Raw genomic sequence first — 17158 nt, forward strand, 5'->3', positions numbered from 1 at the left:
GCCTCTGCTCTCTTCCTCCAGACCTTGATTTCCAAAGGAAATGCAAAATTTACTTTCATCAGAGAACATAACTTTGGACCACTCAGCAGCAGTCCAGTCCTTTTTGTCTTTAGCCCAGGCGAGATGCTTCTGACGTTGTGTCTTGTTCAAGAGTGGCTTGACACATGGAATGCGACAGCTGAAACCCATGTCTTGCATACGTCTGTGCGCGGTGGTTCTTGAAGCACTGACTCCATCTGCAGTCCACTCTTTGTGAATCTCCCCCACATTTTTGAATGGGTTTTGTTTCACAATCCTCTCCAGGGTGCGGTTATCCCTATTGCTTGTACACTTTTTTCTACCACATCTTTTCCTTCCCTTCGCCTCTCTATTAATGTGCTTGGACACAGAGCTCTGTGAACAACCAGCCTCTTTAGCAATGACCTTTTGTGTCTTGCCCTCCTTGTTCATGGTGTCAGTGGTCGTCTTTTGGACAGCTTTCAAGTCAGCAGTCTTCCCCATGATTGTGTAGCCTACAGAACTAGACTGAGAGACCATTTAAAGGCCTTTGCAGGTGTTTTGAGTTAGTTAGCTGATTAGAGTGTGGCACCAGGTGTCTTCAATATTGAACCTTTTCACAATATTCTAATTTTCTGAGATACTGATTTTGGGGTTTTCATTAGTTGTCAGTTATAATCATCAAAATTAAAAGGAATGAACACTTGAAATATATCACTGTGTGGAATGAATGTATACATTATCCAAGTTTAACTTTTTGAATGGAATTACTGAAATAAATCAACTTTTTGATGATATTCTAATTATATGACCAGCACCTGTATGTAACTTCAACTTCTTATGTAACAATTCTTTGCGTAGCCTGGTTTATTTGCTCCAAACATGTGCCCAATTTGCTTGACTATTAGATGGAAACATGGCTGTTGAGAAACTTTGAGTCATCACACAATATAAAAATAAAAAACATATACTGTGACTTTACAAAATCAGCACATCTCTAAAGGTAAAATTACTTCAGATAATTTCCCCTTGCATCCAAGACCAATCTGACCTAATGCCAAAACCACAGGCAGTCAGTAAATAATTCAAGTTATTCCCAGTGGCTAGCCTACTCTACCCATCTGTTAGAGCATATGCTTATTGTTCTTGGCAGTTTATATGGCTGACAGTGAAACTAACAGTCTTCAGTGTAAGAGGCATATCTGCTATTGGGTCCAATACCTTAGATACATTTTAAGAGAAAGGAAATACAGTTACAGTGAAACTGCAACCAAAAGGTTTTAGAACTTCAGAGTTTTACCGTGATCAATGAGGTGAAGCCCATTTGCTTGCTCAAAGCACACTGGAAAGAATGTCACTTGACTGCACTGAGCTGCTGGAAGAAGCTGTGATCAGTGCTGGTGCTGCACTTGCTCTCCTTGACCAGCCAGGGAAAAAGGCTTCACTAAGTGAATGCTCTGCTTTTGCACCTCCTGACCAAACCTCTTTTGCCAACAGGTGCATAGTTCAGTCTTATCTCACAAAACAAAACCAACCTGCTGAACAAGTGTTTAACTTGAGTTGCTGAAGGTTTGTTGTAAATAAGATGTAACGTCAATCTGTTTTCTGAGCTCTTCTCCTACATTCAAGCTTTCATATAAATGTATTTTGTCCATGCAGTGTTTCAAAACTATCTCCTGACAGAAAGTGCAGAGCAAAACAAAACAAAAAATTGCGCAGACCTTTTGGTAATGGTAATTAAGCATAGTAAACCTATTGAGGAACACATGCAGGAAGTGATGATTTTGGACAGGAACATGCTTGAAATAAATTGAATAAAATAATTTTTGTACAAAGTAGCCTATTGTCCAATCACATCCAGAAGCAAAGGTTTATAGCTGTTTCGAATGGCTACACTCAAAGCGCCTCTGTCATAGAGAGGGGAACGAGGCAATGGATTAAACAAAAGGGGATATGGGTGCACACTTTGTAAACTGTTCACATGAAAAATGACAACTCGTAGAACTTGTGTTTGCTGTTTAACATCACTGTGGGCTAACAGTGGCTTTGTCTCATTGGTCCAGAACACATCCATGGCAGATGGAAGTCCCATTCCTAACTCTCCCAGCTCCATGGTCAACCAGTACAGACTGGAGGAGGAGCAGGAGGAGCAGCCGGATGCCAACACCAAAGACCTCTTCGTCACCGTTGATAACCCAGAGAGCCATGTTACTGCCATCGAAACCTTCATCATGTACAGGGTTGTAACCAAGGTGAGCAGGTTTCACTGTGCATGTCCTTATGTATACAGCATGGTAATATGTCTCAGAGCCAGAAACCCGCGTGAACTGACTTCTCACAGTGATGCATATTTGATCCTTCTTGTAGGACTAGGAGTAATAAACAAAGTTCACCCCTCTATTAAAAAAATTTTTTTTTTCACATATAGAAATATTTCCCTGTAAATATTTTCCATCTAGATTGTTTTGACGCGAGTAAGTGTTAAGAGATATCGGCCGTAGAGATGTCTGTTATGTTTTTTTCAAATATAAAGGATATAACTAGATGGCACTCTCTTGAAAATCTCAGCAATGTCTCTTTCCAAAAGTTATGAAGCATTTACTCAACATAATCCACAGACCCTGTTGTAAGCACTTTCATGTAGGAACTCATTTCTTTCTACCTAACTACATCCGCCAACCGTATAAGTGAAGGAAGCGTGCATCTACAGGGTACCCGCGGGGTCTTAAAAGTATTAAAAAGGTCTTAAATTTCATATTCCAAAAATAAGGCCTTAAAAGTATTAAATTTCATTACGAAGTTATTAAATTTCGTTTACCAAGGTCTTAAATTGGTTCTTGTACTTTCGTAGGATTAAATAAATACCGTAACGTAATAAATAAACACTTTTTTATGTGAGTGACTTTATAATTTACTTTATAATTTAGTTTGGTGTGATGTTATACGGCAGTACAGGTAACGTTACTGTTTACGTCAGTGTTTAGCTTTACGCTCTGGACTGTGGAGTGTTCGCAGTGCACAAGCTCTGGCATCCAAGCTCTGGGCAAGTTAGGAAAGAAAGCAATACGTCTCTGATGGGCTACTAACAAGCTAACGCTAGCTCGTTGCCTGAGAATGGGCAAGTGTCTGAAATTCAGAAAGCCAGAGACACGGACAAGTGGCGGTTGAGGCCGAGGACAGTGGCGGTCACATTATGGTGAGCTCTAATGAAACCGCGGAGCTGGAAGACCCGCTGCAGGTCCCTGGTCAGTGAATGTTACAACAGCAATGGAGAGACGGTTGTGTATGTGTCTGTGTCGGCATTGCACCGCTGTTGTAGTGTAACGTTATGTGAATGGAAACATCCGACATGCTAACGCACATTAAACTTACATCACCCAGATGCGCTGATCAACGGGACAAGGAAAAAACAAACTGGAACCCAACTCTTTATCCCCGCTGCTTTCAAGCCAATACTATATAATACTATATTTCAAACAGCCTTAAGATGCAAAAACCGAACAGGATGAATAATCACTGAAGCAGTTGGCATATTATATAACATTACCTCATCTAGCCAAGGTGCAACTACTTCTAACAACTCATACACTGCACAATTTGTTTGTATTTTTGATTTCACCCCTTAAGAGTTCTTAGTGCACAAATATTGGATTAATTTCATAGGTGTAATTTACACTGGGGATACTGGGGACATGTCTCCATCACTTTTTTGAAGCATTTGTTAAATATGTTCTGAAAATGGCTGGAAACAAGAAATCAAAACAAATGAAAATACTTGAGGAAGGTTTATTTGCACAAAAAGAGAACATGCAATGCCTACAAGAAATCACTGTGAGCCAAAACCTCAGGTTTCCTCCTGTTCTGAATACTCTGTTTTGAACAGCTTTTTCTACCAACAGCTCCGTTCTAGTAATACCCAGGGCCGTTAAATAAGAGAGTTACGACACTCTTTGATCTCGCTGCTACACGGTCACGTGGTTCGTGTAGCTCTCCATAGTTCCAAACGACTCAGCGCTGTCAACCGGTTTGAATGGGTTTAGGCGGGACGGACACCAGAAGCAGCTATATTTACAGCAATTATCGGTAAATATTAACAAAATATGTCACTGAATACTGAGTTGACACTTACATTACATACATATAATAACATTTGTTCTGGAGAGTGGCGGAGAGTGCACCCAAAGGTATAATACATTACAGTATGGATATATTTTCTCTCATGCTTCTGTTGTCATAATTACTGACATTCTCATGTTATGTTAAGACACATTCACATACACATGCACAACAAGTAAATATCAATGAATGCCAGAAGGTGTTTAGTTTAAGTCAAGAAAAAAGTTTTGGTAAAAAAATATACAAGGCAACCAATTGCATTCAACAATACATTTTATTATATTTTTCTATCCAGGTAGGTAAGTTTTCCTTGAATGTGCTTTTCCTTGAACGCTTTTTTAATTCTCACATCCTGCAAGACCAGACAGGAGGCTATATTTCATGCCAGATGTCCCACATCTGGTTCAGAACTTGAAGAGTGTCCTGGTTGGTGGACAGACATTTCTGCAAGCTCCATCAGCCTGCTTATCGCTCCACTCTCCGCTCAAAATCCGTCCTGCTGAAAACAAACAAAACAACATACACATAGTTGATTTTGGACGGCCTTGCAAATTAAATCTCAGCTGTTTGACAGCTGGAACTTGAGGCTTACTTTATCAGGTATAGATATATCAGGTGTTCATACACCTGAAACAAACTCCTATTCATACATTCCTTTACACACAAGGGACTGTAAGTTTAAAGTTCAATGTGTCACCAGCAGTGTACATGTGCTGCTTTCATCATAATTCTGAATCACTACAGTACACGTTTTTTTCTCTTTCACAGGGCGCCATTAACATGAGGAGTTGTGTGCAAAATAAATCATTGTATTCTGTCTAACAGATGTCCAAAATATTACTTCGGTCAACATATGCTACTGATCTTATCACCCGTCACCGATGCACTGTCTAACAAACACTGTGTGTAATGACTGAATTAACCAAGGAACAACCTCGCTAGATACAATGTTGGCAATGTTGTTATTACATACATGCCAATAAAGCTAATTTGAATTGAATTACAAGCTAGCCAAGTTATCTAGCTGAGATAGCTAACTTACCGTTCATCGTAATCACGTGTAACGTTACTACTACAGTGGCAACTAAGTGCTGCTATACTGAGTTACAACAAATCTATAAAGCAAAGATAAAGGATGTATGCTAAGTAACTAATAACTTTACATTTGAGGTAAATATTGCCAAACTGACATCTTGGTATGGTAACGTTAGCTAGCTTCAATTCTATAATCTACCAGTTAATATTTTCCGATAAACCTTGACTAAAGCTGGCGACATAAAATACCACTATTGACTAGATTCATGAGAGGACAGCTAATGCGTTAAAATGTCAACAAATGCAGTAATTTCATCAACATACCAGGCAGCGTACTTCAGAAACACTGAAATGAACGGGGCTCAGCGCTGGAACTATTCAGTGCTTGGAACTCTCGGCTGCCCCATGACGTGCGTTACTTTCGCATTCCACAGTTCAGGTCTTTTGTTTGTAAATACTTTACAAAACACAGCAAAAGGTTGGTCACGCCTATTAGACATGCTGTAGGATCAAGATATCAATTTTATTTATATAGCACACTTAAAACAACCAAGGTTGGCCAAGGTGCTTCACAGGTTAAATACAACAAGACACTACTCACACAGTAGAAGTACAACAATAAAACATTATAATATACAGTATACGATATATAGTGATATTAAAATAATAACAGACTTAACTCGAAGGAAATGCCAAAGAAAAGAGATTTTTAACAGTGATTTAAAACATTTGAGAGTTGGGGTGGTTCTGATATGGACTGGCAGGTTGTTCCAAAGGTTAGGGGCAGCTACACTAAAGGCTCGATCGCCTCTGGTTTTAAGTCTGCTTCTGGTACATCCAGGAGTAGGAGATTGGCGGATCTCAGCACTCTAGCTGCAGTATGAATGTGAAGAAGCTCTGTTAAGTACAATGGAGCTAATCCATTAAGGCATTTAAAAGTAAGATTTTAAAATCAATCCTGTAATGAACAGGAAGCCAGTGGAGGGAGCGCAACACAGGTGTGATGTGGTCCCTCTCGTTCTTTCCTGTCAGGAGGCGGGCAGCAGCATTTTGGACTAACTGCAGGCGCTGAATCGATGATTTGTCTAAGTCCACATATAAGGAGTTGCAATAGTCAAGGCAGGAAGTTATGAAGGCCTAACCCTCCTAGAGGGCCTAAGAGACCTCATACCTCTCAAAAATGGAGGCCAAGGGCAGCATATACAAAGAAAATAAGATGGGACCTAAGACAGAACCTTGAGGGACACCGCAGGTAAATGGGGCTGTCTCAGAGGAATAATCACCGAGGTGGACAGAGAAGCTCCTATCGGTTAGATAGGATTGAAACCACCTAAGTGCAGTACCTTTTGATTCCCACACAATTTTCCAACCGTGACAAGAGGATTGAGTGGTCAACAGTGTCAAAGGCTGCAGTGAGGTCTAAGAGCACTAGGACGGCAGAGACTCCTGAGTCAACAGTTAAAATCAAGTCATTAAAAACTCTTAAAAGTGCCGTTTCAGTGCTGTGACGGGGTTTGAAGCCGGACTGGAACTTTTCATAAAGTTCCAGTCATAGGAGTGGAGACAAAAAGAAAATGGCTAATAATGAGAGCCAAGAGATTACAAATTAGTTAGTATGAAGATGTTTTAAATATGTTTTTATTTCTCAACAAATCATGAAGTGGGCTTATTAAGGACACCCATTGGCTTAAATGGTACATTAGGTTTCCCGTTCAGCATCAGATGCCACACTATGACTCTCCATGCTCAAAATACTTGCAACTGGCCTAAAATCATTTAAAGTGAATCTCCTGTCTTTTTAGTTACAGGAATAATTGTGGATCATTTTCATGACTGTGGCACTAAATGCTGATCAAGCAACTTCTGACACAGTTTAGTGACCGTTTGAATGACGCAAAACAAGAACAGAATGCACAAGAGATGTGGTGTTGTGCATTCATCCCAACATTTTTTAGCTCAAGATGGCTGTTCCAGGTCCGCTTCATTCACTTTGGAAAAGCTCATTCTCACCGCAGAGAAGGAGCTGACGGGTCAAACTTGGAGGATCTATTACTCTTGCATTGAGGAGGAAATACCACTGGACCACAACTAATACTTTAAAACATGACATCAGTAAAACAGCTTACCACATGCATAGTGTCACAGGCGAGCGTTCCACTTCTACTTATTTTGCCAGACATGTGTCTTCTATGTAGTTAAAGAGGTTATCCTTTAAAAAAATAAAATAAAAAAATAGGCGAGAAGTAAACAATATTCAGGACATCTTCTGAGCAGCCCCTCCAGCTGTCCTCTCAGAATGTTCAGATTTGTGACTGCCTGCAAAGGCGATTTGCTTTTGTTTGCACAACTGGTTGTCACAAATCAGTTATCCTTTTTATTTTTTTTTTTTTCTACACTGGTGAGTAAAGTTTCTTTTAATGATACCCATGTGACACATTGGAAGTGGACTGTCATGCCTGTTCCTGTGTTTATCTCCTTACGTTGAGAGTATTAAGTGCCAAGTTTTTACCTTGTCTGGGCTAAAGTTAGTCTGCTCATTAAGCAACTTCATTTTGTCTTTCTTCTACTGTTGGTTCTGGTGCCTCACTCACTGGCATGAATTTCATGTCCCACTTTCTGCAGCCATGTGTCCTGAATAGCTGCCCTTTGTTGGGCTGGGATTTCCTCTGTGATACTTATCTGACCTGTTTGTGCTTCATTAACCTTGAAGACTCCTTCACATATTCAATTTGGGCATATAACTGCTTAACGAGTGAGTGATACCCCGGTCCCACCACATCACCTTCCATGACATCTTGCAGTAACTGTGGATACTACAACCATTTTTCTTCTGTGGAGGCTTGTTTATTGGGAGAAGCGCAAGCATTCATCATCTCAGAGACAACAATCTGGATCCTTTCTCTCCATAACCAAGGGCTTGGTCTTTTCCCTCTCTCCAAACTCTCCATCAAGGCTTCGGGGGAACTTGTCCCATGGAATCTGGAAGCTGTCAAATTCAATCTGCAGCAGTAATCTGGCGGCTGAGCGAACGGGAGGGAGAGAGTGAGGAGAAGCAGCCTTAGAAACTTCCACATCTGTATAGCCGGTCTTGAGGCTGTATAGTCGAAGTAGAAACTGCACCTGCAATTTCAAGTACAATAAACAGTCTGACATATCCATATCACGTTCATCTATACCTCTGTACCTTGCTCATACACTTCAGGTCCAAAGTAATTTGATTCAGGTGGAACAGATGATGACTGAGAAGCAGATTCTCTTATAAATAAATAAATCACTGATACTGCTGTCTGCTGTGTTTCCCTGACATGTAGGCAGTAAATGAAGATTTTACCTTGAAAACATCAGTGATTCCTTTCACTGGACAACTCACGGCACATCCTTCCACAATATGCTTCTTCAAGTGAGCTATTAGATTCTTATTCAATTGCGTTCACATATTGTTCCTGCGCATTTAAAAACAGCTGTCCCAAAGTACTGTTAAAAGAAGCAGATAGGCTTCATTTTGCCTCTGGTAAAAATTGGCCTCAAACACTCCATATCTACAAAATGTCTGCTTAAAATAGGCTCCAAAGCACTTAAATAAACAACTTGGTTCATTTCAAAGAAGTCTACAATGAAGCACATAACCCAATGTCATAAGCAGTTTGCCACTGAAATTGCAACTGAACATTTCCTCCATGGGTGAAGTTAATTTACAATTAACTAAATATTTCTGTGAAGAGTCTCAGTCATCAAGGTCATAGTTATCTAAGGTGGGTTAAAAGGGCAACTGAACTTGGTTGAAGATACTAATTTCTTAGATGTAATGTCTCTCTCTCTGTCCATTTATTTATTCCTTCATTTTCATTTAGCGGACCCTTTTATCCAAAACGATTTACCATTATGTCTGAGGTCGCATGCCTCTGGAGCAACTAGGGGTTAAGTGTCTTGCTCAAGGACACATTGGTGGATGTGTCACAGTGGGGAATTGAACCCGGGTTTCTCTCACCAAAGGCATGTGTCAGTGTGCTTTATTGGCATGAATGTTTCATTTAAACAATGTTGCAAAAGCAGTTTGCAACAAAACCCCGAAAAGTTTACATTTAAATATTACCCAACAATAATAATCCAATCAAGACCATTCAATTTATCAGTAATACATAAACAAAAAATTACAGATACCGCATGAACTACAAATAAGTGAACAAGATGTAACCTGCCATGCAGCAAACATTAAGTGCCACAGTTGGCTGAGTCACTCACTGTCCCTCAGGTTGTGATACAGGGACACATACTTGGCGGCAAGGTTTGCCATATGACCTTCTAGGATTATTCTTAATTTATTGTTATCTTAAAGTTGTTTGAAATCCAGTATTAATAGATGGAATTTCTCAAAATATTGCACTTTTATGCTTCTGTATATCACATTTCAGGGAAAAAATGTGTCTCTGTCTCCACCTTGCCTGTCGTACAGCGCTCACAGACGCTATATTCTTTTGGTAACCAGGACTTTTTATGTCTCCCTGTTTTCAATTGAAGAGGTCACTGGGTCTGTACTTGGTAAGCAGCTGCCTCTGCTTGATATCTCTGAACAGGGGTGGAAATTAACACCCGCCAAGCGCCAAATGCGGGTAGATTTACCTTTTGGCAGCTAAATGTTGAAAGGCACCCGCCACATTGGCGGGTAAACGTATTCGGTACGATATCACCATCTTTTTGACGGTAGCGAACAGCAGATCAGCGTTGTTTTTTGTTGTGTGTCACACTTAAATTGTCCCCACTGTATCCAGGTATCTAATATCATGTAACACATGGGTTAGGGGCATTCATTGGGTGTTGTTCATTTGAGGTTTCTTGTGTTTGATTGGCGTAGATTTGTAAGAGGGTGGGCGTTAGGGAGTTCGGAGTAGTCATCGTGCTTTCAGTACCTGAAGTGTTTTTAGCATTTAGCTAGCTAGTTTCCACCGTAATGTGCATAACCTGTCAACCCTCCCGTTTCCCCCAGGCTTCTCCCGTATTTTAATGTTCTCTACCGGTGTCCTCACATTAAAATATTTCCCCATAAATCTCCCGTTTATTTATACCTGCTGTTTGCTACGTTCCCCTTCGGTAACAGTGGAGTGAAGTCAATGGCTCCCGCAAGTAAAACAAAAAGAAAAGCAGTGCGACAAGTTCAGGACGCATGATGCGTTGCTAAACAGAGTATTTCACATGCATTTGCCCCTAAAATAGATACGTGCGAACCAGAAAATTTATTTATAGTAAAAGTAACTTAGTTATTTTTGTGCGTGAATGGTAATGATTTTTTTTGTTAGTACTTAATAGAGACCAATGTAGACAATGTTTCTTGCACAAGGATTTAATGAATGAAAACAACCCAAAATTAATATTAGGCCTGTAGTGGTGATACACTTTATATGAAAGTTTAATGACTATAAGGGGGGGGGGGGTTGCTAACAGGTAATGGTAATGTTGTTGACATTTACCAGGTTGAGTAACCCAGCCAACAACACATACACCGCCGACAAAAAAGAGGCTGAAGCAGGAAAAAAAAAAAAATTGATAAGGGGGTTTAAGTTGTACAACTTAATGTTATGTCTTTAATAGAGCTCGACCAATCTGAGATTTTTAAGTCCGATACCGATTTTGATATTTGAGGATTTTATAAAGAAGCATCCATCGTCAATCGCTTATCCTGCGTACAGGGTCATGGGGGGCTGGAGTCAATCCCAGCTGACATTGGGCAAAAGGCGCGGTACACCCTGGACAGGTCGTCAGTCCATCGCATGGCTTTATAAAGAAGCAGAAGATCAGAAATGTATTTTGGCCCTAAACCATTTAGTGCTTTATAAACTAACAGCAGGATTTTGAAATCCGTTCTTTGATATACAGAAAGCCAATGTAAAGAATTCAGAACTGAAGTGATGTGATCCACTTTTTTGGTCTCAGTGAGGACTCGAGCAGCAGCGTTCTGAATCAGCTGCAGCTGTCTGATGGATTTTTTTTTAGGGAGCCCTGTAAAGACACCGTTACAGTAGCCGAGTCGACTGAAGATAAATGCATGGATAAGTTTTTCCAGGTCTTGCTGAAACATAAATCCTTTAATCCTTGATATATTCTTCAGGTGATAGTAGGCTGACTTTGTAATTGTCTTAATGTGGCTCCTTAAATTCATGTCTGAGTCCATGACTACACCAAGATTTCTGACTTGGTTTGTGGTACTTAATATTACAGATTGAAGCTGAGTCTTTCAATCGTTCTTCCTTGGATCCAAAAACTTTTTTATTATTATTAGTTTTATTCTTTAATTGAAGAAAATTCTGGCACATCCAATCGTTGACCTGTTCAATACAGTTACTCAGTGCTTGTATAGCAGTCCCCTGGTGATATGGTTATGTAAATCTCTGTGTCATCTGCATAATTATGGTAACATATTTTGTTTTTCATAATCTGAGCCAGTGGAAGCATGTAAATGTTAAACAAAAGAGGCCCCAGAATGGAGCATTAGGGAACTCCACATGTCATTTTTGTTAGCTCAGATGTGTAATTACCTATAGACACAAAGTAGTCCTTTTAAGTAGGATTCAAAGCAATTTAGTACTGTGCCAGAAAGTCCAACCCATTTTTCAAGTCTGTCTAGTAATTTGTTGTGGTCGACCGTGTCGAATGCAGCATTGAAATCCAATAATACTAAGATTGAAACTCTGCCACTGTAAGTGTTTAAATGGATGTCACTGAAGACCTTAACAAGAGCCGTCTCAGTGCTGTGGTGTAGTCGAAATTCTGATGGGAAGACATCAAAACAGTTATTTAGTGCCAAGAAGGCAGTAAGCTGTTGAACTGACTTTGATGGTATAGGGCAGTACAGGTAACGTTACTGTTTACGTCAGTGTTCTGCTTTACGCTGTGGACTGAAGTGTTTGTAGTGCACAAGCTCTGGCATCCAGCCCTGCGCGAATCAGTCAGTTGTTAAAAAAGAAAAGATCTCTGACGTGCTACTAACGTTAGCTAGACGACTCAGAATGTGCAAGTGTCTGAAATTCAGAAAGCCAGAGATACGAACAAGTTGGCGGACGAGGCTGAGGGCAGTGGCGCTGAGATTAGCACAACAAGCTGATCGGTGTGCGAGCTGCTGTTATGCCGAGTTTTGCCTATCTGCTTTTAAACGCTAAAATATTCTTTGTGGGCTTCATCAATGGTGATAAATAATTCGAAGTATATATTTTATGAACGTTTAGAGTTTAATATTTTAATACACTTAGTAGAAGTACCATTCCTTGACATTCAGTAAATATAGCCTATGTGGTGATAACGCTGTTTGATCAATGAGCACAGCAAAGTGTCTGACAAGGACCTAAAGAGGTGGATGCATAATTTGGCAGATCAAATCCACCTCTTTTCTCAGCCTAAATTACCGTTAGCACCTGCGAGGTGCGTGCAATTCTCGGCAGGCAGGCAGAATTCGGCACAACACCTGTCACACTGTGGCGAGCGCTAATGGAACAGCGGAGCTGGAAGACCTGCTGCAGGTTACTGGTCAGTTAATGTTACAACAGCAACGGAGAGAAAGGTGTGTATGAGACGAGGACCATGTCTGTGTGTCGGCGTTGCGACGCTGTTGTAGGCTAATGTTATGTGAACGGAAACATCAAACTAAAGCACATTAAACTTAAATCACCCAGATGCGCCGATCACGAGGGAAAAACAAACTGGGGGCGTGCCAAGATGGCGGAGTGAGCGGTCGTACTTTTTGCAAGCTATGGAAATTGACTTTTTAAAAAACCCTTCAAACTATCAAAAACTATCAGTCAACGCCACATGCCTCGGGCACATAGTATTTACAGCAAGCTAGACCACTTTTAATTTTCCTAAGCCTCCTTCAGCGTGTACTGTATAGCTATGACTGGAGCTAGCAACGACCATGGCCACTCGTTAGCCGCTCTTCAGCAAGCATGTGATGATGAAGACATTGATTTGATGGAACAAACCGAAGAAGAAATGTCCCAAATCTTTGCTCAAGACCCATGACCAGACAGACAACATACGCCGCTGAAAAGCCCGAACCTGAAGAAAATTAAAAAGTCTTATGGCCAGGTAGAGGAAATCTCCAACAGTGTTCTCTTCAACGCTATTCAAAACCTGACTCATAAGTTTGACACTCGGAGTGACAATATCCAAGCCTTCGAGTGGCAACTACCGACGCTGTTAAAATCAAAGAGTCGGTAGACGCTAATACGCAAGTTGTTAAACGAATAGTAGAGGATGTGGACAACCTGAAGAAGCAGGTGGCTTCGTTGCAGAAGGAGAATGCAGCATTGCATGAATCGTGTCTGGAGCATGCAAGATATAAGCGGAGATCGCTACAACTCAACGGCGTCCCCGAGAGATGGAGAAAACATCAGAGAAGATGTTATCAAGATCTTAACCAAAGTCGTCCCCCTTCCAGCAGAGAATCTACAAAACACGGTGGACACTGCACAGACTGGGTCAAAAAGCGAGACCCGACAGACCATCTTATAGTTTGCCATGAGAACTGTCCACGATCAAGTTTGGAAGATGTCCAAAAATGCCAAGATTTGCAACGACTTGAGCCAGGAAAAAGTGACTTAAAGCCTACCTTCGGGACGGTTACGCGGTCATTGACGGCCGCCGGGTGGTCGACTGAAGAACAGCATCGTCTTAGTTATATTGCCAGCTGTTTGAGGTAGGCCTGTATTCTGTAACTGTTATAGCTGCAATTTAAGTAGCTTCTAGCTTGGCCTACTTGGACTTAAATGACTGTCTCTGTACACTTTAACATATGGTACACAAGTGTTTTCTGGTCTTGACAGTTGAGATGTCTTAAACTTTGTTCTTCTCAGCCTGACAATGGGGTTAAATAGTGACTGGATATTAGCTTGTTTTGAGAAGGTTATCTCCTACTGTTGTCCTGCATTAAGTTTGCGAACACACTCAACCATTACTGTATGGTATTTTCTTTATCGTTAGAGGTTTAAGAAACAGCACAAAACGTAAGGCAATTTTTCTTTGTAAGGAGCAACCAAAAGTAAATTGTTTTTTCCTACAAGAGACACATTCTATCGATGATGACACTAATTTCTGGAAATCCCAATGGGGCTGTGGCAACATATTCCTTTCTCACGGTAATTCAAATTCTGCAGGTGAGGCAATTTTATTAAATCAATTTCATGTTAGTATTATTGACCACAAAGGTGATACTGAGGGACACTGGCTTATGGTTACTATTGAACTTAATTTTTGCAACTATATTCTGGTTAATATGTATGGTTTTAATAATCGAGCCAGAAGTAAGAGATTGATTTATACTTGGGTACCAGGATTGACGAATTGAAGAATATGTACTCTACAGAAAAGGTTATTGTTACTGGTGACTTTAATGTGGTCCAAGACGAATGGCAAGACAGATTTCCTACCCGTTTTGACTCTCACGCATTCAACCCTCTAATAGCTGACTTTTCTAAATCACTTGATCTTGTTGATATTTGGCGTAAATTGAATCCAGAGAGAAAACAATACACATGGAGTAACAACACAAGTCGAACCCAGTGCTCTAGACTGGACTTCTGGTTAATATCAAGCAACTTGACTGATTTGTCCTCTGATTGCGATATCTGTCCTTCTCCCCTCACGGACCACTGTGTAATTACTCTGTCTATCTCGTCTAGTAACAACTTAACACAAAAGTGTTAAGTAAAGTGTTCCACTGGAAATTCAACAGTAATCTATTGAAAAATGATTATTTTAATAACAGGATCTTATCTTTGATTAGTGAGGTTAAGTTACTAGATCATCTATCTCCCATGAACAAATGGGAGTGCTTCAAATATGTCAGGATTATTGGCATTCAAGAAGGTAAGAAATTGGCCAGTCTGAGAAGAAAGCAACAACTGGACATCATATCTAAAATAAGTACCCTCTGTAACCAGACCTCTCTTAACAAAGCTGAACGAGCTGAAGGTGCATTTATCCGCTCAAGGGCGAGATGGATTGAAGATGGGGAAAATAATTCATCTTACTTTTTTAATTTGGGAAAAAAATAGACAAGCCAAAAAGGCAATACATAAGCTGTATGTTGATTGTTATAGTGAAGATCAAGATATGATCGACAATCACATTTATACTTTCTATAAGACTCTTTATAGCTCCAAATACTCTAATCAAGATACAACTTATTTCCACAATTTGTTAAAGGACTTGACCCCAAAGATAGATGAAGGTTTTCGAGCTCTTACAGAAAATGAAATCTCTCTAACAGAATTGGACACCGCTATTTCTCAGATGCCTAATGGAAAGTCTCCAGGCGCAAATGGTCTCACTATAGAGTTTTATAAGCACTTTTGGACTGGGATAATTCTACCCTGTCGCCAACTATGAAACTTGGGATAATCACGCTCATACCAAAACCTAATAAAGATAAATTATCCTTGGACAAATGGAGGCCTATTACACTCCTTTGTGGGGATATATATAGCTCATGTCTATGCGAATAGACTCAAGAAAGGCCTTAGCAAAATAATTGATGAAACACAGTCTGCATTTATCAAAGGGAGACATATCCACAACCATATTCGTTTAGTCTTAGATATTCTTGATTATAACTCACTGTTCCCACACGATAGTTTCATTTTATTCTTAGATTTTTTTTTAAAGCTTTTGATACCTTAGAACACCCCTTTCTGCTCAAAGCTTTGGAAATGTTTGGCTTTGGCTACAGTTATTGTAAAGTTATTGAAATGCTCTGTAACGACAAACAGTAGTATATCCCTCAGACATGGCTTTTCAATGAGTTTTCCAGTTAATCGGGGTATTTGGCAGGGTTGCCCAATTAGTCTCTTTTATTTATCTTAGCTGTAGAATCGATGGCGATATACCTCAAAAACTCCTCAGGCGTCCAAGGTATTGAAATATTATGGAAGGAACTCATAATCAGTCAGTTTGCTGATGATACAGCAGTGTTTTTAAAAAACAAGAATATGCAAAAGCTATTGATAAAATAAGTATTTTCTCTAAAGCATCTGGTCTGACTTTAAACCTTTAAAAAATGTGAACTTGCTGTCCATAATAACGAGCTTAGCAGCATAACCAACATCCCAGTCAAAGCTGAAGTCAAATGCCTTGGCATAGTAATAACAAAAAATTTGCATAACAGAGATGCTCTGAATATTTTCCCCAGACTACAAGCTGCTCAGAAATCCTTAAATCATTGGCTTACACGTGACTTATCCTTATTAGGTCGAATTCTTCTGTCCAAAGCTGAAGGCTTATCCAGGCTTATCTACCCATGCCATTCACTATACACTTCGTCAAAAGCTATTGAGTCATCCAACTCTATAATATTTAAGTTTATACGGAGGAACAAAACTCATTACCTACACAAATCTCAGTTATTCAGGGACTATGAAAACGGTTGTGTTAGGGCCATGGAATTTGAATCTCTAATTGCGACGTTAAGAGTCAAATGGTTGAAAGACTGTATTTCCCAACCTGAATCTATATGGTACCATGTCCCTAACAAAATATTTCATGTTGGAGGGATTGTTTTCCTGTTATAATGTGATTATGAAGTGCCGAAAATTCCTGTAAGGATGTCTTATTTCCACAAACAAGCACTACATTTTGGAAAAATTATATTTACTCACAATTTTTCACCAGATAATTCTTTATTATGGAACAACAGGGTTATTACCATAAACAGAAAATCCATCTTTAAAGCTGACTGGCATGAAAATGGTTTAACCTTTGTCTATGATTTACTGAACTCAGATTGTCAGTTGCTATCTTTTGAGGAATTCACCAACAAATATGGTTTTAATATTGCAAGGAAGGGGTATGAGAAGATCTGTAAGGCAATTCCCACTCCTCTTCTTCGAATAATACAAAGCAGTATGCAATTTTCCTTGCTCACGCCCTCATCACCTTCCTTAAAGGTTGGTGATGTCCCATTGATGGACAAAAAATTTGACAACAAAACAATTAGTCTGGTCTTTAAATCAAATCAAATCATGCTCTG

At 39.8% G+C, this 17158-nt stretch overlaps 1 protein-coding gene across 1 annotated transcript in view; it reads left to right on the forward strand.

Moving 5' to 3' along the window:
* The first annotated feature begins 1348 nt into the window (after positions 1 to 1348).
* Positions 1349 to 17158, forward strand: part of snx7 (sorting nexin 7) — a 79231-nt gene continuing 63421 nt past the window's right edge. The window contains exons 1-2 of the mRNA XM_038691948.1: positions 1349 to 1494; positions 2039 to 2249. Coding sequence (XP_038547876.1) covers positions 1349 to 1494; positions 2039 to 2249 — 357 coding nt within the window. The remainder of the gene's footprint in view (positions 1495 to 2038; positions 2250 to 17158) is intronic.

This window comes from Micropterus salmoides, unplaced genomic scaffold (genome assembly GCF_014851395.1).
Source record: "Micropterus salmoides isolate LMB-PRFRI ecotype aquatic unplaced genomic scaffold, ASM1485139v1 Ms_hic_scaffold_1, whole genome shotgun sequence".
NCBI classification, from domain to species: Eukaryota; Metazoa; Chordata; class Actinopteri; order Centrarchiformes; family Centrarchidae; genus Micropterus; species Micropterus salmoides.